The sequence below is a fragment of the Salmo trutta genome, chromosome 30, assembly GCF_901001165.1.
Source record: "Salmo trutta chromosome 30, fSalTru1.1, whole genome shotgun sequence".
Taxonomy (NCBI): domain Eukaryota; kingdom Metazoa; phylum Chordata; class Actinopteri; order Salmoniformes; family Salmonidae; genus Salmo; species Salmo trutta.
The window spans coordinates 7,203,914-7,226,840 of record NC_042986.1 but is presented as its reverse complement, the minus strand read 5'-3'; the positions used below and the strand labels follow the sequence as shown (position 1 = coordinate 7,226,840).

Sequence of the window (22,927 nt, the reverse complement as noted above, 5' to 3'; positions counted from 1 at the left end):
ACACACGATTGATAGGGCAGAGCTGTCAAGGGGCTGACATTATCACGGTCAATGACGTGTGATTGAGTCACAAGACGCGCAATCATTGTCCTTTGTGACCATGTCAATAGCCTCTTAGACAGATACAATTACCCTGCTGCTTCTGATCAGCCATTTACACACAGTGGGGAAGATTACACGAGCAATAGACAATTTCAGTATATTCACTCCTTAAAGTTACTCTACATGAAATGTATGGATCAGGTAGGTTGACAGGACAATCATAAACGAAACCAACTTGTATAACATTTGCCCTTGAATTAATTGGTTCATTTGTGGGTGTCTGGGAGCTACGCTAGTTAATAAATACGGCTGAAACTGTAACTCATGGTGCCAGTCATGACAAGCTTTATTAGCAGAGCAAAAGAAAAAGAAAGTACAATGTCCAAAATACATTACAAACAACTACATGTCAACCAAAAAAAAAAAAAAAAAGCAAAGAAAATAGCAATAAAAGCTATCAAATAAATATTCACATCAACAACAACATATTGGTCTTTCACTGTTTGAATCAAACATTTTCCGGAGACATTCTTTAAAGATGTCTTTACAAAGATTATAAAACAAGATATGTACAATCATACAACTGTTATAGGACATGCTAGGAGTCGGACTGCATCAATGTACCACACACTGACTGTACTACACAATGGCTGGCTGCATATTAACTGATATGGTCCATGAAATGATTCTGTATCCAATACCTGAGCCCCCTGTATGAGCTTGGAACTCTTAGAAAACTCAAGGAAAAAAAATTGTCTGTATCCAAATTCCGATCAACCCTTGAGACAGAAGCAGAATCTGGAGTTACAATGTATGTGGATCTGTCCTGTTATGTGATACGCCCTCTTCACTCCCTATCTGTGCTACGAACCAACCGAGAGACTCAGAGGAGCCAGTCTGAGTCTCGATTGGTTTCCTGTGTTGAACTGTTGCTAGGCGTTGTTGAGGAATTCCAGTGTGTGACCAACAAGGAACTAGAGCCTTTGTGCAAATCAAATCACTCCTCTAATCACTGTGACTGACTGACTGACTACCACAGCTCACCACATAGGTTAACAAACGCGGTCTTCAGTCACAAAATCAAAACAAGGATTCAATTCACGCTTTAACACGAAAATGAAAACACAATAAACCCAGAAAAAAAAAACGAATAATGGAAAAATATCTTTCTTTGGACAGGGCCAGCCTGCGCATTGGTTAGTCGATTGTTCGAAGTTAGGAGGCTTCCGCATAACGTACCCCGACGCGAAACGCTTCAACAAGCCAACAGTGGCTGGAGCCTAACGTCTTAGACCAGATCATCTCTTAGTGCCATTTCCTTTACTCACTCATCTCCTAACGATACTGTACAACTGATAGCAGACTCACTGGCATCCTCAAATAGCATTATTCACCTTTAGTCTCCGATTTAAAAAATGCTTTAGTGGCACAGCAAGCCATGTCATTGGTTACCCTACATACCAGCGGCTACTGACGGGTAGAAGAAGAGAAAGGGGCAAACCCAGATGGGACGGGAGCTTCTTTTACAGCAGAAATGATGGCGGTTCAGTTTGTTTTGCCGTACTGTACATAGGCTACTGTTTGTCCATGGAGCTGCCACATGACACGTCTCCCAAACTGATCCCAAAGCTGCATTTTTTTTTTATTGCCACTCGATCAGTTGACTTCGCGTCGCAATAACTTGGATCATTATTGCTTGATATGCTAAAGCAGAGCTAGATCAATGCCATAGTGTACACACACATTTATAACCTTGGAGCCAACTGATTGAAGCAAAAAAAAAGGGTCATAGTTTAGCGACGCATTGGACTGGACTGCCCTCCGTGTTGGTGGGACTTAAGTGCTGCTCACTGGAGGTTTACTAGAGGAACAAGAGAAATAGAAGGACGAGAAGAAAGATATTGGAAGAGTAAGAGAGTAAAGGAAATGGGGTGCTACATTGGAGTGTTGAAAATGAAATAAATCAACAGCTATATTTTCAACAATCGAGATGAACTTGGGGGGGATACGATTTTAAAGACTGCACATCTTTGTTGGTTATCAACAGTGTTTCTCCTAGGATTTTTTTCAGCAGCGGGTGGCAAAATTAGCGTGTGGGGGAGGAGTTCAAAGTTTTCTTCACAAGATAAAAACTTTGTCACACGTTGCACATGTTCCAATTTGGACAAATCAACATGTGCCTAAATAGTAGTGATGTCACACCATCATGGTTGCATACCGTTACTGTAACAAGTTAGAACAATGGATAGCTGATGATCAAAAAGCCAAGATACAGTACTGAAAAATATGAGATATGCACTGAAGAGTACAGCAAGGTGTCCACTTGTTCTGAATTGATTTCACTTTGAGGGGGGGGGGCGAGGAAGGATTCAACATGGAAGAAATCCTTCTCTTGATAAAGCCCTCGTGATGAAACCCAACGCGAGTGGCCAATGGCGCGGCCTCCGACCAAACATTTTGGAGTCCGTCCTCTTCGCCGCAGATAAAATGTTGCCGTTTTAAAGTTAATTTGCTGCAGTTCTACACATTTTGTCATGGCTTATGCTGTGTTCTTATGCTGTCTTAGTGACTCAAACATTATAACAAAATCAAGAGGGGCCTATGCCATGACATTTCTTGAATATTTGATTCTTCCTAACTGTCTAGTTTTTATTTAGGTGACTGTTAGTTATCAACGTTGATCTAATTACAAAATATATAGCTACATTATCTGTTCTACATGCTTTATATCTGGTTTCAGGCCTAAAGCTGCTAGATGAATTTAGCTGAAACACTGATCAAAATACTAATAATGTGGTACTGAAACACTTTATTTCTCCTGTAGTAGGTCTGTAAACCGGAAATCCCATTTCCCCAGTGGATTCATCCTGACAGTTTTTAAGCAGCCTATTCTAGTTGCAAACAGACAGTCCTTTAAAGAATCATCTCAGGGGATTTTCAACATTGACCTGGTATCAATTGCAATACGTAAGTTCCCAGACTTCCTGACAGATCTACATTAAACCATGTTGTGTCTATGGCCCAGGGAAGAACAATACCCCACTCCCTGGAAGTGGTTTCCTCTTTATCAAATGATGGGAGACAACTGGATTTCTAGCACTCCAGTACATTTACTTGTTGTTTTGTTTACTTCCCTATTTTCTTTGCTTATCCCAAAGCTCCATTATCTATCTGTTCTGTACATTGCCTCTTTAGCCTGGTACTCCACTGACTGAGAGCCTAGAAGAGCGCGGATGGCTCACGCTTCACAGTCTAGCCTGGCGTCTGCCTGTCTGTCGGTCTGCCTGTCTGTCTCTGCCTCCCTCCCTCCCTCCCTGCCTGTCTGTCTAGACCTGCTGCTCTTATCACGGCCGAGACAATGACACTGTAATGGCCCTCTATTCTCGCTGTGGTCAAATCAAACACTCCTCTCTCAATCAGCCCCCGTTGGGCCTAAATCAAGAAGAGCCCAAAACCCATTTGGGAGACCACCGATTTGCTCACGTTGCTACACCTTATAGTTCCCACTCAGCAGTGTAGGAGGGATACAATGTTCAGTAATGTCTGATATATTTTCATGCTAGATTTGTTTTTGAAAAATAGGCAATACATTTTCTTGAGAGGCATTTTTTCTTCACAAAGTCATAACTTTGTCACCACGTTGCACATGTTCCAATTTGGACAAATCAACATGTGCCTAAATAGTAGTGATGTCACACCATCATGGTTGCATACCGTTACTGTAACAAGTTAGAACAATGGATAGCTGATGATCAAAAAGCCAAGATACAGTACTGAAAAATATGAGATATGCACTGACGAGTACTTCAGGACAAAGTGGACAGCAAGGTGTCCACTTGTTCTGAATTGATTTCACTTTGAGGGGGGGTGAGGAAGGATTCAACATGGAAGAAGAGCCTTCTCTTGATTAAGCCATCGTTATGAACCCCCCCCTCCCCCCCTTCCCCGAACCAAACAGTCAGGGGTTCTGGGGAATCGGAGCAGCGTGTGGGAGGGGAGTGACACCCCCCGCCCTGGGTCTCCACTCACATGACGGAGCAGCTCTTGGTCTTCTCCTTCTTGAAGGTAGAGGAGAGCAGCTCGGAGCGGCTGGGGAGGTGGAGGAGTCTCTTCGAGAGGCGTCGGGTGGGGCTGGTCTTGGGGAGCGGCTGGAGCTTGTTGATGCAAGCAAGAGCGGCCGTCCGGAACACACTGTGGATACTCTTCTCTGAGGTGAACGCTGAACACTCCAGGTAGGCCTCAGCGCCTAGCTGCTTGGCCATGGAGGAACCCTGAGGTAGGAGGGGGGCAGAGAAGAGAGAGTGGGTGAGACCTTGTTCTGTTCCATACAACAGATACAACGGCTCTATCAGAACATCGTACCCTCCTGAACAGACCCAGTGTGTGTGTGTGTGTGTGTGTGTGTGTGTGTGTGTGTGTGTGTGTGTGTGTGTGTGTAATGTGTGTATGTGTGTTTGTGTATGCGCGCGCGATCTCAGTCTCACCTGCTCATGGGTGATGGGGACCTGTTTCTGATTGGACAGCTCCATCAGGGTGCAGACGTCAGTGCGCAGGTCGGTCTTACAGCCAATTAGAAGAATGCGTGTGCTGGGGCAGAAATCTAGGATCTCTGTCTTCCACTGGAAAGACAACAGAGCAGATATTTACTCACACATAGTCATAATGAACAAGTCAGGATTAGGGTTAGGTCCAGATAGAGAGATCCTGAATTCATTCCTAATTGTAATGAATGGCAGTAGAGGCATAGGTGATGCATTTCCTGCTTTTACTTATGCAGGAAAATAACAGCAAGGCATGTGATATTTCATAAATATAAATATTGTCAACCCAAATTACTGTTGTAGAGTTATAAATACAGTTTATATGAATTTTATACCAATCTTCTGAATAAATAGGCACTAAAATATATGTAAACAGACCATAAATGTCTCAATTTGTGTTTTTTTGGAAAGCTGTGAGTGTTATTATATGATACAATATTAGTACTGGTTTCATTTACAACGTGTCTAAGTCACATCAACTGATTTCAGCCAGTGGAATATTGGCAGTTCATTTGGAAAATGTATGTTATCATTCCCAGAGTTGCCAACTTAGCGACTTAGTCGCTATATTTACTGCATTTTCAGACCCCTCCAGTGACTTTTATTGGTAAAAGATTTGAGCGACAAATTCAGCTACTTTCAGGCTGCCTTTGGAGAGGTTTGACAAAGAGAGTTTCTATGGTTTTGATAGCATTTTGCAACTTTTCCCACTCAATTATGCTGCAAACGAGAGCGGGAGAAGCTGTCTCTGCAACAGAAGTCACAGCAACAGCCGCACACAGGCAGAGAAGCACAAGGGGAGGGGGTGTTCGACAGGAGAGGGGAGGCAAAAACGCTCAGCAAGGAAAATTGGTGGTGTGTCATCACATCAACGGCAAAACGACATCTAATGACTTCTAGCGACAAATCAAGCCAATAGCGGATCTCACTGAAACATTGTTGGCACCACTGATCATTCCTCTAAAACTGGCTGGCTATAGCTAGCTAACAAACAGTGCAGATAATCTTCATATTCATTGTTTTACACAATATATTATCACAGCACTGGTTGATCAACTCCCTTACCAAAATGGCTGACCTTTGGGGACATCATAAGAAGGTTCATTTCTATTCTAGTATTATAATTCTTAATTCTATAGATAGGTCTCCCAAATTACAAATGTACCTGCCTTATGAATACCTACATAAGTAGTCTAAGGACCTGGTGAAGTACATAAACTAGCTATAAACTAGATAGCAACAATATATTCCCTCTGTTTTGAATATCAAGTTGTGAAAACCCCAATAACAGCCAGATTATTTTAGCCTGATGGCTGGAGACATACAAAAGTATTTGGACACTATTTACACCACTCCAGTCGACGCTTGGCATTGCACATGGTGATCTTAGGCTTGTGTGCGGCTGCTCAGCCATGAAAACTCATTTCACGAAGCTCCAAATGAACAGTTCTTGAGCTGACAAGGCAGTTTGGAACTCAGTAGTGAGTGTAGCAACTGAGAACAGACTATTTGTACGTGCGCTATGCGTTTCAGCACTCAGTGGTCCCGTTCTGTGAGCTTGTGTTGCCTACCACTTCGTGGCTGAGCCGTTGTTGCTCCTAGACCTTTCCAGTTAACAATAACAGCACTTACAGTTGACCGGGGCAGCTCCAGCAGAGCAGAAATTTGACGAACTGACTTGTTAGAAAAGTGGCATCCTATGACAGAGCCATGTTTAAAGCAACTGAGCTCTTCAGTATGGGCCATTCTACTGCCAATGTTTGTCTATGGATATTGAATGCCTGTGTGCTCGTTTTTATACACCTGTCAGCAACAGGTGTGGCTGAAATAGCCAAATCCACTCATTTGAAGGGGTGTCCACATACTTTTGGCCTATTAGTTTATGATGTATGAGGCTACATTCAACAATTTCAACTATTTTATTAAGTTACAGTTCATATAAGGAAATCAGTAAATTGAAATAAATTAATTAGTCCCTAATCTATGGATTTCACATGACTGGACAAGAGCGTAGCCATGTGAGGGAATAGGCCCACCCACTTTGGAGCCAGGCCCACACAATGGGGAGCCAGGCCCAGCCAATGAAAATGAGTTTTTCCCCACAAAAGGACTTTATTACAGACAGAAATACTCCTCAATTTCATCAGCTGTCTGGGTAGCTGGTCTCAGACGATCCAGCAGGTGAAGAAGCCGGATGTGGAGGTCCTGTGCTGCCGTGTTTACACGTGGTCTGCGGTTGTGAGGCCGGTTGGACGTTTCGCCATATTTTATAAAACGACGTTGGAGGCGGCTTATGGTAGAGAAATGAACATTCAATTCTCTGGCGGATATTCCTGGAGTCAGCATGTCAATCTCACGCCCGCTAGAGGCGCACATGTGCGAAATATTAGTTTGGTGATCCCTTTCTGTAATACCCAAGACAGCTTTGCTTTCAAATGTCAGCATGTCGACGAAACATAAGGCCAAAAACACGACTTGAGAAAACCCGGCCTACAAGACCCATTTTTATCACCGCCCTGTCCTGAGACTGAGGGCCCGTAGACTAGCACTTTACTCGGGGGTGCAGCTTTGCCTGGTGGCGCTGAAATGAACATTCGAGGGCATCAAGTTACTACGCTCGGAGATAGTTGAAATGAAAATGGAGATAGTTGCTACGATTGAGGCCCGAGTACAAGAGGTTTCTGATACTTTAAAAGTAGATTTAACTATCCTGCGAAACGAGACGGTGCCAGCTATCACATCACTCAAAAGTTGCACACCATGACGATTGCAGCACTGGAGACCTCCGCTTCCAGTGTCTCTGACCTGACTACCTCCCTGGACGCTGACGTGAAACACCTGACTGCGGATCTGAAAAAGGTACAGGAGAGCTGTGTGAGCTTAGAGGGATTTTCTCATCGCAATAACCTGAGACAGGTATTGGTCCCAGAGTCGATTTCATCTCTGGGCTGCTGAAGGATGTTCTCGCTATTGATGAGAAGCCCCTGATCGATCGTGCCCACCGGTCACTGCGCCCAAAGCCCCGGGACAGTGAGAGGCCCCGTGACATTATTCTTCGAGTACACTTTTTCCATGAGAAGATGGAGATTCTCAGATAAGCCCGCAATACCACTCTGAGCTTTCAAGGACAGAGCTTCTCTATTTACGGCAACTACTCCCCCACTGTGTCCAGGCAGTGCGCAGCTTTCGGGCAGGCCAATCGACTACTACGGGACCATCCAGGTATGAAGTGCGGACTGCGATTCCCGGCCCGTCTATGGCTTTCAAAGACTACACCTTTGATTCTCCGGAGGAGGTTATGGCTCACATTCAACGCCACATCAAGAAGTCTTGAACTTGCTCATAGATCAGCAACTGTTGCTTGCTAACTGTGGATAGTAAGTAAGTAGCCCACCTGCGGTATAACTGTGTTTAGTTATAACTGTACTATTCCTGTATAGTTCGGGGGTTGAAGGGATTGAATGTTTTGGTCATCCAGTGTGCTTGCCTTAAAAGCATTCAGTCATTTTTATTTCATTTTATTAAGGGTTTACGTAATTTGTTTGTTTCCATGCGGTCTCATTGACCTATTGAATTTGTTTACATATTGTCTCATTGACCCCGAAATATTTTCGGTTATTTGTTTACCGCATCCGTTTGCCTTGACCCAGTAAACAGTAAATGTTCCGAGGCTACAAGTTTTTGGGGAGTCTTCACTTCAGCGTTGAACATTTTTAACGTCATTTATACCCACAAACGTTCAACGTTGCACAGAGGTAATTTTGTTGGCTTGACTGTACGTTGTCAAAAAAAAGGTTTTTGGCTGAGAGCCTTGATACATTTTATTTATTTTCTCTCTCAATACCTGTTATAAGACTGGGAATATAATTTTATACATCTACAAGTGGTGCTTTCCTAATTTCGTTTGCACAGGGGATGAACTTTTTATTTTCCTTCTCTTTTTTTGCTGCTTGATTCACTAACACAGAGCGTTACTTTGCAGGGCAGGACTGTGGGTTTGGGTTTAACACCGCACTCTCAAAGACATACTCTGCAAAGAAAACATGTTCTATTTAGGGTTGTACCTTGTTTGGGGAGGTATTGTCTGGGGTGGGGGGAGGTGCATGGGGGGAGGAAGGAGGTTGAATTGTCCAGTTCTAATGTTGTCACTCTGTCTTCCTTTTAGTTTCTTTTTCCGTATTTTTTCCAAATATCTTACACCGTACATTGTTACTCTGAGACAAGTTATCCTGTCACTTTTGAGTATTCATTGCTTTTCCACTCTATGCTCTAATGACAGAGTTGTATAACGGGAGTGCTCAGGGTGGCCAAAATAATACCATCAAGTAGATTTTGTGGAACATCAAAGTGGCTAACAACACATTTAAAGGGTTTGAACATAAATTTAGCATTTCTACAAGAGACTCACTTGAGGACTGGTGAGCACTTTAGGATTCGCAGGGACTGGGTTGGTCAACTGTTCCACTCTAACTTTTATAGTAAATCAAGAGTTGCTGCCATTTTGGTTGATAAAACTACTCCCTTTGTTGCTTCTGAGGTTATTCCTGATCCTAAGGGACGATACATCATGGTAACTGGTAAACTGTTTACTACCCCTCTTGTTTTGGCTAGTGTTTATGCTCCCAGTTGGGATGATATAAGTTTAAATTCTATCTTTTAATCTGATATACCCAATTTAGATTCCCATTCGTTGATGTTAGGGGGGACTTCAAGTGTACAATATCCCCAGTTCTTGACAAGTCATTGCAAAGATCTTCAGGCCCATCTAAATGTGTCCTACTTATTTCATATTTTCTTCAGAAATATGCTATGTGTGATGCCTGGTGTTTACTACACCCTACAGATAGACAGTATTCCTTTTTTTCTTATGTTCATCAAACATACTCCCGCATTGATGACTTCTTTTTGGACAAAAAAAACTTGCCAAACCTTCAGAGGTGTTCTTATGAGAGTATTGTTATTTCTGACCATTCACCATTAGTGCTTGAGCTATAGTTTCTCCAGCAACCTCCTATGTGTTATCAACAGCGTCTTAATTCCATTTTACTCTCAGATGAGTTTGTCAATTTAATTTCTTCTGAAATTACCTTATTCTTAGAATTTAATTCAACCCCAGGTATGTCCTGCTCTTCCATATGGGAGTCCCTCAAAGCAAACCTACGTGGCCAAATTAGTTCTTACACAGCCAACAAAAACAAAGCTCACTCTCAGCGGCTTTGAGACCTGAGCAAAGCCATAGCTACATTGGATGAGAAGTACGCTACAGAGCCTTCCTCTGATCTATATAAAGAGCGTCAGCTACTCCAATCTGAATTTGACGAGCTCTCTACCAGACAAGCTGATCAATTACTCTTACGAGCTCGATACAGATTGTATGAGCAAGGTGACAAGGCCAGTAAATTCCTTGCACACCGGATCCGTAAATCTGAGGCATCACGTTTAATCCCACAAATAAGGACCCTGTCTGACGCTACCACAGTTTACTTTGCGCTATAAACCTCTGAATCTCTTCAAGACCCTTTGCTGATTGATTCATTCTTCGATGGTCTGAATATGCCTTCAATTGATACAGACTCCCATGACGGTTAAGAAGAAGAATTTACACCTGAGATTGCAACTGCAGCGTCCTCAATGAAAAGTGGTAAAGCACCAGGTCCTGACAGTTTTCCAAACAAATTTTACAGGATGTTTTCCGGTCTGCTTTGGCCATTCCTGTCTCGATTATTTGCAGACTGCCTTAATTCATCAAAGCTACCGCCTAGTCTTTATCAGGCTTCAATTTCATTACTATTAAAGAAAAACAAAGATCCCCTGGAATGTGGATCTTATCGCCCAATCTCGCTTTTAAACTGTGATTACAAAATCCTAGTCCTTAGCCATCCATATGGAAGGCTCGCTGCACCAAGTAATGCACTCTGACCAGACTGGCTTTATGAGAAATAGGTATTCGTTTTTCAATATTAGATGCCTTATGAATATACTGTACACCCCAGGGTTGGGGGACCCAGAGGTGGTGGTCTCGCTCGATGCGGAAAAAGCTTTTGACCGCGTTGAGTGCGACTACCTAACAGTCTCCCTTTATAGATTTGGCTTTGGTCCCAAATTCATTGCGTGGAAAAATAGTCTTTATTTCTCTCCCATGGCTTCAGTACGGACTAACAACTTGTTCTCTGACTATTTTCCCTTGCACCGCAGATCCAGACAGGGTTGTCCACTCTCCCCATTGTTATTTGCTTTGTCAATCGAGCCCCTTGCCGTCGCACTGCGGTCTAATGAGGCTGTTTAAGGTATACTCAGGACGGGCTTAGAGCAGAAAGTCTCGCCATATGCTGACGACCTCCTTTTGTTTATCTCCAACCCTGATACCTCATTACCACATGCCTTATCTATTCTATAAAATAGATAAATGATATTTGAAAAAAATTGTAAACTTTAATTTGGTCCAGTGGATGGTCAGTCTATGGCCATGACTGTCTGAGTGTGAGTGGTTGCATTTCTCCACCCCTATCCAGCGTCTGTTTACTACAGATTGCCCTTTAACCTCTGTACCCTTCTGCCCAGTGTGTTTAACTTGTCTAAAATACAGTATCTTTATAGTTTATTATTTTATTTAAATGTTCTACTTGCATATATTATTTATATTGTTTATTGTGTTGTCTTATTATGTGTGTAAAACTGAATAAACAGAGTTTAAAAAACAGACATAAGTGAGAGATGGGGACCATTACCTTCTTAAGCCCACAGTCGAAAATGTCTGGGCGGCTGATGTCGAAACAAAGGAGCACCGCATCAGAGTCACTATAACAGAGAGGCCTCACGTTGTCATAGTAGGGAGAACCTAGAGGAGAGGAGAGACACTTGTTAACAGGGGTCCAAGACAACATGAAGCAAATGCTTAAATGGAGAGCATAAATGGAAAGCCAAAAAAAGACTTTGTCAAACAACCGCCACCAACACTATCGAGGGTAAAATATGGTAGACTGTTTTCTCTTCTAAATATAATGCAGAAAGGAGACATCATATTTAATAGAACAAACAACCTGTAGTTCGGTGTAGTAGAGAGAGAGAGGGAAAGAGAGTGAGAGAAAGAAAGAAAGAGTGTGAGAGAAAGAGCGGACAGCGATCAGGGATTATCTCGGGGGGGGATATCACTTCTCATTCTGAGCTGAGCAAAGCTGTCCCTTTCCTCTCTCTTTTCCCTCTCATCCTCTCCCCTATTGGTCTTTCAGAGGGGGAGAAGAGGACAACCAAGGCACTAAATCCACAATGATCTTTTTTAGCAGTGGATTAGGCAAGTGGAACAGAACAGTGAGGCTGGCTGGGGGCGGCAGAGCAGGCAGATGCTCCTACTCATGTGCTCGGAATCCTTAAGCAACCACTTCCCCCCCCCCTCTCTCTCTCTCCCCTCTAAACGCCCCCTTGTCCTCCCCCCACTCAGCACGGCGCAATACCTCCAGTCCCTCTGCCGTTACCACAGCAACAGCCTTGGAATCCTCCATCTGCATAAGGCATTCCTCCCACCCCTCCTTAAAGGCTGGCCGCAACTGCCAATCAATCATTTTACACATCCCGCAAACACACTGCTGTGCCTTACTGCCCACCCACCTACCCTGCTTCCTGCTCTACACATTCCTCTGTTAAAACAATGTTGAGGCGCACACACATGCATGAAAACGCCTGCACACATGTATGAGGGCACACACACACACACACACACACACACACACAGTCAAGCATGCACACCACGCACACACACACCCCCCTTGGTTACTTGAGTCTCTCGTTCACTTTGTTTATTGGTTATATTTGGCATCAGTGAAAGGTGATTCTCATATCTTAGTCTAATCAAAGGGAAAACGAGAGGCACGAAGGGATAACCTTGTTCCAATGGGCAGCTAATGGGTATAATCGATCTATATTTCCCCTTACGGCTATATATATATATACCACACTAGCCGATGACAGCACCGTTCATTACATATTACATTTATCCAAGCTAATATATGTACAATGTGATGTACAGAAAAACACAGAAAAAGGATTCTGTACCACTGCCTCCAAAAGAGCACAAAGAACATGGGCGTGTGTTCATATAGATCAGTCCATAAATAGTTAATGATTCTCCACATTATCAAAGGGTACAATTGAATTAGCCAGCTGCTGTGAGACGTGTTTGGAATAATGACAAGCCGTGGTCGAATATCTGAGTAGCTTGATGCTCTGCGTAGCTACTGTAGAGGAACGACAGGACTAGCTTGTTGCATCCCGAAAACACTTCCGTCTGCAGCTACGCCTTTAGAAAAGGCTACGGCTTTCATCTTAAGGAGGTTTCACTCAGCTCACTCCTGACCATTGAGTGATGGAGAGCGCGTAGTTTGAGCTACCGAAACAATATCAGACGGGTCATGCGCATCGACTTGCGCCGTTTTTCCACAGGAGGTGGAAAAACAGTTTGAGTTTCAAGTCGTATGTAGAGGGGATACACGGTACATAACGTCCAACGAAATGCCTACTTGCACGTTCCCTCTCGACAATGCAATAAGAAATAAGAAAAGATAAGAATACGAACATAAAGTAAATGGCTCAGTGGAATATAATAAACATTTTAGCATAAGCATAATACAGGAAGCCACAATTTATAGTCCAATATTTACATGTGTTTTGGGGAAAGGGAGATTGGGGGGAAAGTGATTAAAATGTGCAGTATTCAGCAATCATACTAAGAGTTTGATAGCAGCAGATGTGATGTGTGTGTAGTATGAATGAATGTGTGTGTGTGTCATAAATATAGATATTACATTATCATTACTATATTATAATTTACATTATGGCATTAAGAAACAGTCAGACACACTAATAACATCAGACCAATTAATTAAGGCAGTTCAAAGGCAGGGACAAAGGCCGATTCTCATTATCGTGATCAGTGTGTCCGTCAGCGTCTGCATGGAGGTGGCTAGCCGAGCATCCCTCTGCCTCCCAAAGAAGATTAAGAGGTGAGTGTGTGTGTGTGTGTGTGTGTGTGTGTGTGTGTGTGTGTGTGAGGCGTGGGTGTGTCGGGGGAAGAGAAGGGCAGTCACGGACCGAGGAGCCCTGCGTGTGACTCTGCATTAAATGGCCACTGATTTAAATGCAGAGATCGATGGACAGGATGCAAACAGGTGGCTGGGGAGCCATTTCAATGAAATACGGGCAAATTACTCAGCAGAAGAGGGATGAGCAGGGGGGGGGGGACATGTCCTTAGGAATGACCTGCTGTTATGACCAACTGGGGTTTGAACACAGATCTCTTGAATGTAGCAAGACTGTGTTAGCCGCTGAGCTATAGCCTAGGTAGCTGGAGGAGGGAGGGAGGGAGGGAGGGAGGGAGGGAGGGAGGGGGGGAGGGGAAGGAGGAGAGGGAAGAAGGGAGGGAAGGAGTGTGGCTGTCAGTGGCAGATCACAGTGAGACCTCCACTACCATTAATCCTTCACAGAAGAGGCACTTTTCCTCCGCTCTTTTACAGGCTTCTCCTCTGCTACAGGCTGACAATGCCACCACAGCCATACAACACACTGTACAGTGGAGCGCTCACGTTGTCTGATTTTGCACATGTCAGAAGATTGCTATACACATTAACGTTGCCCCTTGAGATGGCTAACTCTTCTCCAGACGTCGTGAGAGAGCCGACCCAACCACTGAATGCACAGACCCTAACTACGAGCCACGTGTTCTCTCTCGCTCACAACTTCACTTTCCTCTCCTCCACTCTGCTCCTCCCTCTTTCCCCGCGTGCAGATGGATACTTCCCGATGCATGAAACATAGACGGGGAGGATTCAGTAGAAAGAAGAAGAGAAAAAACAAGAGAAGAAGAAAAGAAAACTAAAACGGTATCACCATTCCTGTCATGGCTAGGGCTGAACTCAATCAGTAGAGGTGGAAAGTGGGCCAGTATTGTGGAAGTGGGATGGAAGGACGAAGGGATAGTGGAATTGGACTGTCCTGTCCCAATATCCACACTAGCCTACTACTAAGCAACGCATTGGGCATAAATTCTAAAAGGTATACTAGTGTGAATATTTGGATGTTTAGTAGTACATCCAGGTGGGCGAGGGGCAGAGACAGTCTACTTTGGGGTGTACTATATTAAATCAAAGAGTGAGTTCCTTCGTGGTTATGCCTAAGAATCCACGTCATTACCCTCCAATTCATTTAGAAAGAGGAAAAGAGGGCATTCCGAAGGTCAGGCAGATTAATGATGCAGACTGAGAGCTGGGATGACTCACTGGGTTTTGGGATGTAACCATCCTGACATATCTACCCCTAAGGGCTGCAGTCTGCTGGGCTGATAACTATCTCACAACATCCTAAAACAACCCATGCCAATCCTAAAACAACCCATGCCCATCCAATCCTAAAACAACCCATCCAATCCTAAAACAACCCATGCCCATCCAATCCTAAAACAACCCATCCAATCCTAAAACAACCCATGCCCATCCAATCCTAAAACAACCCATCCAATCCTAAAACAACCCATGCCCATCCAATCCTAAAACAGCCCATGCCCATCCAATCCTAAAACAACCCATGCCCATCCAATCCTAAAACAACCCATGCCCATCCAATCCTAAAACAACCCATGCCCATCCAATCCTAAAACAACCCATGCCCATCCAATCCCAAAACAACCCATGCCCATCCAATCCCAAAACAACCCATGCCCATCCAATCCCAAAACAACCCATGCCCATCCAATCCTAAAACAACCCATGCCCATCCAATCCAAAAACAACCCATGCCCATCCAATCCTAAAACAACCCATGCCCATCCAATCCTAAAACAACCCATGCCCATCCAATCCCAAAACAACCCATGCCCATCCAATCCCAAAACAACCCATGCCCATCCAATCCTAAAACAACACATGCCCATCCAATCCTAAAACAACCCATGCCCATCCAATCCCAAAACAACCCATGCCCATCCAATCCCAAAACAACCCATGCCCATCCAATCCCAAAACAACCCATGCCCATCCAATCCTAAAACAACCCATGCCCATCCAATCCTAAAACAACCCATACCCATCCAATCCTAAAACAACCCATGCCCATCCAATCCTAAAACAACCCATGCCCATCCAATCCTAAAACAACCCATGCCCATCCAATCCTAAAACAACCCATGCCCATCCAATCCTAAAACAACCCATGCCCATCCAATCCTAAAACAACCCATGCCCATCCAATCCAAAAACAACCCATGCCCATCCAATCCTAAAACAACCCATGCCCATCCAATCCTAAAACAACCCATGCCCATCCAATCCCAAAACAACCCATGCCCATCCAATCCCAAAACAACCCATGCCCATCCAATCCTAAAACAACACATGCCCATCCAATCCTAAAACAACCCATGCCCATCCAATCCCAAAACAACCCATGCCCATCCAATCCCAAAACAACCCATGCCCATCCAATCCCAAAACAACCCATGCCCATCCAATCCTAAAACAACCCATGCCCATCCAATCCTAAAACAACCCATGCCCATCCAATCCTAAAACAACCCATGCCCATCCAATTTCCATTGGAAATGATTAGTATCCACTCTGACATCATAGGAGTAAGCCTTGCCACATTTCAGAGTTGTGGTCAATTCCATTTAAATTCAGTCACTTCCCTATCTAAACTGAAATTTTAATTCATTTTCAATGAGAATTGGCATTTCAGTTTATTTCCTAAATTGCAATGGGATTCACCTAAACCCTTACTCATTCCCCATATCCCCTGCTTCCCTATGAATGTGTTATAATACATGAATAGAATCATTTGATATTTTCTTGAATTTCTTAATGGTCTTGGAATGTTTTACTAGCATAATGCAGATTGTCTCATCAGCTAAATGTCTGTGTACTGTAATATAGATGCATATATCAATGTAGTGTATTCATCAAACAGGTTAGCCTAATCATCTTATAATATATCTTGACAATACAAAGCCTGGTATCAGGAAGTCCATTTAAAAGACCCTCAATCACTCTCAAACAATCTAACACCAAACACTGTAGATCATAATTTCCTTTTCATGAGTTACAGCCACTGTGTGTGTGTGTGTGTGTGTGTGTGTGTGTGTGTGTGTGTGTGTGTGTGTGTGTGTGTGTGTGTGTGTGTGTGTGTGTGTGCAGAGCTAAGTGTCAGGCAGACCCAGTCCCTCTTCCACCCCTCTCTCTCTCTCTTGCATGCCGAACGGTCTAGCGTACTGATTAAAACCAACGGATTGATTTTAGCCAGTAAATCCCAGAGAACCGTCGGAGAGAGCTGCCACGAAACCCAATGATGAGATCAGTCCAATCAATGGAGAGGAGCATAACTAATGAGGAGAGACTCACTCAGAGAGAGAGAGCGTCAGGCTGGCATAGAAATATAATTACTAGAACAGTGATTCCTATTCAGGTCAATTGAATGGTTTCCCTTTCTAGTAATTATACATCTATGGCCACAGCAGCAGCAGTAGAGCTCATACAATTATAACATATTACAGTTATGGGGTCACTCTGTGGCATGCATGAGGCATGATGACCATCAGTTAGGCAGAACTGCCTGTCATGACCATGACCATACAGTATGTTAGTTATCTGGCCGACATGATGTTTTCAATATGGACACTGGCTGCTGTCAGTCACAAAGAGACAAAGAAGAGGGGGATGGAGAGAGAAAGAGGGGGAGAGCAAGGGCGGGAGAGTGAGGGCGGGGGAGAGAGAAAGAGAGAACAGACGGTCATTTTCTTCTATTATTTTTTTAAAGTCTAAGCCGTTGGGGGGGGGGGTTCTACTAAGCTAACATATGGAATTGTGTTGACATGTACATACCATGGATAATTTAGCTATTTAATTTTAGTAGGTATTAAAAAAAAAGGTTTTAACAAGTATTTGATAAAATATTTAAGTTTGCCTTTACTACTATCCCCATAGAAACGCATTGAATAACACATTCATAAAGGGCAAAAAAGACAGTCAAAAAAATGTATCATAACGAATAAGATTTTGAAGCATCTGTCTTATATCTAGGAAATATAAGAAAGATCAGGAAAAAGTTTTTTTGGGGGGACGACGACAGATATTTAACCCCTTATTTTTGTTGCCACAATACTACCTCCATACTTCCATTCATTTGTTTGGGTTGCCATCAGCCGACCCGGAGAACACCATCATGTTCGTGAGAGTCTTATCTTTCTATTTTACCAAGAAGGGGAGTGATGGAGTGCTGCACCAGATGACCTGGCCTCCACAATCCCCTGACCTCAACCAAATTGAGATGGTTTGGGATGAGTCGGCTCACAGAGCGAAGGAAAAGCAGCCAACAATTGCTCAGCATATGTGGGAACTCCTTCAAGACTGTTGGAAAAGCATTCCATGTGAAGCTGGTTGAGAGAATGCCAAGAGTGTTAAAAGCTGTCATCAAGGCAAAGGGTGGCTATCTGAAGAATCTCAAATATAAAATAGATTTTGATTTGTTTAAAACTTTTTTGATTACTACATGATTCCAAATGTGTTATTTCATAGTTGTAATTCTATAATGTAGAAAATAGTAAAAATAAAGAAAAACCCTTGAATGAGTATGTGTTCTAAAGCTTTAGACCGGTAGTGTAAGCACGATGTGATGGATTGCGACACAGCCCATGCATTGATTTTTTAAATTATCTTTATTATGCACGGGTGCGTCAATACCCTCTTAAGGATTCATTTGGATTTTGGCAGGCATTTAAAAAAAGGGGGACTTGATGTGCAGTAGCACCTTAGAATAGTTTTTAAAGTCGCTTTAGCCATGTGTTTGGGTGGTTGAAATGCAGGCCATAGGCTGCTACATAACTACCATATCTCACTGAGTTTCTCATCTGCTCCAAAAATCTTCTGATACCTCCCTCTGCCAAATCCACTGGCTCTTCCCACTAACACCTCCCTCCTTCTGCCCTCTGCCCATCAACGGGCACTGTGCCACTCAGTCCGACCAATCAGATCAGAGGCCAGGGCTCGGATTAAAAAAAGAACCAGAGATTTGCACTGAAACAAATTACATTCACTATTTTTACGTTTCATTCTGTTCATGGGGACAACACATGCAGAGTGGACGACGATGGCGGTGGTAAACATGACTTTATATAGGCTCCAAGTGGGGTCTCTTATATAAAGGATTCACAATATCCACTATGAATGCAGCCAAAGGGTAGTAATACATATTAATAGTCACAGGCTCAGCCATACTGGCCTACTGTAGCCAACAGACATGTATCTGAGTATGGAATGAGATATAGGCTATAGGTTGATCATGATGATCCATGTAAATAACATTAAGTTGTTACAGTATGCTGACGGCCAAACCATACTGATTCTGCTAATAATAAGCCATCCTGACCCACTGTAGCTAACACATATCTAGAGTATTCTACAGTGGTATCTGTATATCTAGAGTAGCCTACAGTGGTATCTGTATATCTAGAGTAACCAACAGTGGTATCTGTATATCTAGAGTAGCCTACAGTGGTATCAGTATATCTAGTGTAGCCTACAGTGGTATCAGTATATCTAGCGTAGCCTACAGTGGTATCTGTATATCTAGCGTAGCCTACAGTGGTATCTGTATATCTAGAGTAGCCTACAGTGGTATCTGTATATCTAGCGTAGCCTACAGTGGTATCAGTATATCTAGAGTAGCCTACAGTGGTATCTGTATATCTAGAGTCGCCTACAGTGGTATCTGTATATCTAGAGTCGCCTACAGTGGTATCTGTATATCTAGAGTATCCTACAGTGGTATCTGTATATCGAGCGTAGCCTACAGTGGTATCAGTATATCTAGAGTAGCCTACAGTGGTATCTGTATATCTAGAGTAGCCTACAGTGGTATCTGTATATCTAGAGTAGCCTACAGTGGTATCAGTATATCTAGCGTAGCCTACAGTGGTATCAGTATATCTAGCGTAGCCTACAGTTGTATCTGTATATCTAGTGTAGCCTACAGTGGTATCTGTATATCTAGAGTAGCCTACAGTGATATCTGTATATCTAGAGTAGCCTACAGTGGTATCTGTATATCTAGAGTAGCCTACAGTGGTATCTGTATATCTAGAGTAGCCTACAGTGGTATCTGTATATCTAGAGTAGCCTACAGTGGTATCTGTATATCTAGAGTATTCTACAGTGGTATCTGTATATCTAGAGTGGGGGGAGTATAGAATGAGATCTGTGTATAGAATGAGATCCAGGTACTGTATCTAGGCTAGATGTGTGGATCATCACGATGTGTGTCAGAGAGAGAGGGTGGTGTGTGTGTGTGTGTGTATCAGGGAGGGAGGGCAGCAGTGTGTGTGTGTGTGGGGGGGGGGGGTATGAACAGGTGCAGCTTGGCAGGGTATATCAAGGTTATCAGTTAGTCGGTTGTTTTCAGGTCAGTGGTTTTACAGTGGAGGGCCCTGGGGAGGTTTTACACCAACACCATGACCCCATGCTCCACTCAGTTAGCACAACATAGTTAGCATAATAACACACTGTAGGCCACAGGGTACACCACTCAGTTAGCCTCGGGGACCCCCAGACATTTCAAAATGTAGTTGTAGCCCTGAACTCACTCACCTGATTCACATAATCAATGTATAATTAGTTGAGAAGTTAAATCAGGTTTGCTAGCTCTGGAAAAGTTAAATTACATGGAAAGGATGGGGTTCCCCGGGGAGAGGTTTTGAAAACCCATACTGTAGGCTAGCGTCAGTAGGCTACACGACCAGGATTCCATGTCGTCGAACACACTACACACACATCAATATTGTGCTGCCACATAATAAGACTGGATGTGCTGTGCTTTCAGGCGTTGCTATGATATAGTAAGTCATGTCAGTAATGGATCAATGTTCAACACAGTCAAAAGAAAGAGCTAAAGGCCGGCCCCGAGAGCGAATACTTCAGGCCGCTGTGACGCAGGTCATATAGCGGGTGAGATGGTTAGAGGAGAGGATATCGGATGGAGAGAAAGGAGGGATGGTGTAGGATGAAGGGTGTTGTTACCTGACGTGTCCCACAGACTGAGCTCGACACGCTGTTCCTCCAGTTCCAGACACGCGGTGTAGTTCTCAAACACCGTGGGCACATACGTCTACGGAGAGAAGCGACATAACCTCAACAATCTGCTACTACTGATGGAATTTATCATTTCATAATTAGGACCTACATGAAAGGAAGCTCTCTAATGTGAAAACAGTACAAATTTGAGTGTAACTAATTGGTAGGCTGGTCCAATAAGCAATTATGCAGTAAATAATTTCTGTCCCTATTTGCATGGAATATAAAATTTAAAAAAGTGGAAAAAGTGAACAAATGAACTATTTAAATGATTGGGGGAATAATTATGCATGATTATATATGGTTTATATGCATGATTATATATGGTTTAGAAAAGTTGATATAATCCAACGTGAAAACTGAATTCTTGGAAATGCGCATCGTGTAGCAGCTATAGCAGCCTCTAGCTGAAGCGGAAATTAATCCATTATCAATTAGAATATATTCCGAACTTTCCAAAAACATGTATTAGGCTCATCAAACCCGCAGAGGCATGTACTAAATCAATATGGATGCTCTGCAGAACATTTATGCTTTGGATCTTAAAATGTCAGTATTGCAAATGTTCGCATACCTCTGGATAGCAATCCTTCGCGAGGACTTGCAAAATCGCCGTTTTTCCGCATTGAACATCGCCAACGAGAACCAGTTTACATCTCACCACCAACGGCTGCGTATTTCTCCTTTCCTTCATATTTGTAACGGTATAGAACAAAAGACTTCAAAGAAAATGAGTAAAACACGCGAAACCCCAAAGAAAAACGGTCCTCGGTCACGTAAACGCACTGTAGCCTATTCCGACGTGCGGTTTAGTCCTAAACCGATGCCTGCAGTTGATGTGAGAAAAAGAGGCAACACTGCGGCTCTTTATACTGAGGCTCACAGACAATATGCGCGCGGTTCTCCTGACTTTCCAGCGTTCCTTTCACTGCCCCACAATTCTATTCTCCCCGACGACTCAAATGAAATGGATTGTTTGGCTTTATAATCAATTATATAATAGATTGATATAGGAAGCTACCTTAAGCCTATAGAATAATCCACATAAAAGTAGTATTACTAGGTTTATGAAGAAGACAGTAAAACTTAATTGTAGTCTTTTCTCTAGGAGGGCCTAGATTAGAGTCAAGGAGGCAATACCTGTGCTGTAGAGATCCAAGTCAAACACAAATCTGTAAAAAAATAAAAATACAAACATTACCTTTGTAACTAACCATAAACCTCACTATTTCCAATGGCAGTTCTTTTAACATATTTTTAAATTTGCATTTCATTACACTCAATAGGCTACAGCATTAGTATGTTGGTCACTCATTAAATCAAGTCGGTCTATTATTCCTCAGAACATATTGTATAGTGTGGTCTGTTGCTCTGGGACTAGGTTTTGCAGACACCAATTAAATCATTAGATGGACTTAACTCTGCTAGATCAACAGACCAATAAGCACCACAATAGAGTCAACAGACCCTTTCCACTGTTAGATAATTAGTCTGCTTTCATCAGCACCAGAGGCTCAAATTACTGGGTAGTCTGTCTCAAGCCAGGCTCAATCTCATTTGTCTGGAGAAATAAGACAGTAATTACGTTTTCTAAGCATTCTAAGCAGTAATTTAATTAATAAACCATAATCTTTTCATAGATCTTTTTTTCAACCAGTAGTTGGAGCTCCGATCCTCGATTTCTCGTGTGGCTCAGTTGGTAGAGCATGGTGTTTGCAACGCCAGGGTTGTGGGTTCGATTCCCACGGGGGACCAGTACGGAGAAAAAAATGTATGAAATGTATGCATTCTGTAAGTCGCTCTGGATAAGAGCATCTGCTAAATGACTAAAATGTAAATGTAATTTCTCATCCATCTATTTAACTGTAGAGGTCAACTTCACAAAGGAAATAGCTAATAAGAAAAAACTGTTAGGTTAGTGATGATGATCTGTTGACTCTTCCCAAAACTATTGACCCGTAGCACTCACTTCTGTCATCATGAAGTGCTTTGAGAGGCTAGTTAAGGACCATATCACCTCCACCTTACCTGACACCCTAGACCCACTACAATTCCCATATTGCCCCAACAGATCCATGGACGACGCAATCACCATTGCATTGCACACTGCCCTATCCCACCTGGACAAAGGAAATACCTATGTAAAAATGTTGTTCATCGACTACAGCTCAGCCTTCAACACCATAGTGCTCTCCAAGCTCATCACTAAGCTCAGGGCCCTAGGTCTGAACCCCTACCTGT

General features: G+C 43.0%; 1 protein-coding gene across 1 annotated transcript; it reads right to left on the bottom strand.

Annotated features, from left to right (window-relative positions):
* Window positions 1-364: 364 nt before the first annotated feature.
* Window positions 365-21,545, bottom strand: LOC115167806 (rho-related GTP-binding protein Rho6). The gene is made up of 6 exons (XM_029722433.1): window positions 21,261-21,545; window positions 20,633-20,720; window positions 11,312-11,421; window positions 4,527-4,661; window positions 3,375-4,313; window positions 365-3,340 (listed from the first exon to the last, which is right to left on the bottom strand). Exons 1-5 carry the CDS (start codon window positions 21,378-21,380, stop codon window positions 4,068-4,070), a joined length of 699 nt encoding a protein of 232 aa, XP_029578293.1. The 5' UTR covers window positions 21,381-21,545; the 3' UTR covers window positions 365-3,340; window positions 3,375-4,067.
* Window positions 21,546-22,927: the final 1,382 nt, after the last annotated feature.

What these genes read in the sequence shown, in the direction of transcription:
- LOC115167806 (XM_029722433.1), bottom strand. Translation starts at nt 21,380, where the DNA reads ATGAAGGAAAGGAGAAATACGCAGCCGTTGGTGGTGAGATGTAAACTG. An exon ending in CGAAGGATTGCTATCCAGAG is followed by an intron (nt 20,721 to 21,260) that starts GTATGCGAACAT and finishes TTCTCTCCGTAG; the next exon opens with ACGTATGTGCCCACGGTGTT. An exon ending in CAGTCTGTGGGACACGTCAG is followed by an intron (nt 11,422 to 20,632) that starts GTAACAACACCC and finishes CCTCTCCTCTAG; the next exon opens with GTTCTCCCTACTATGACAAC.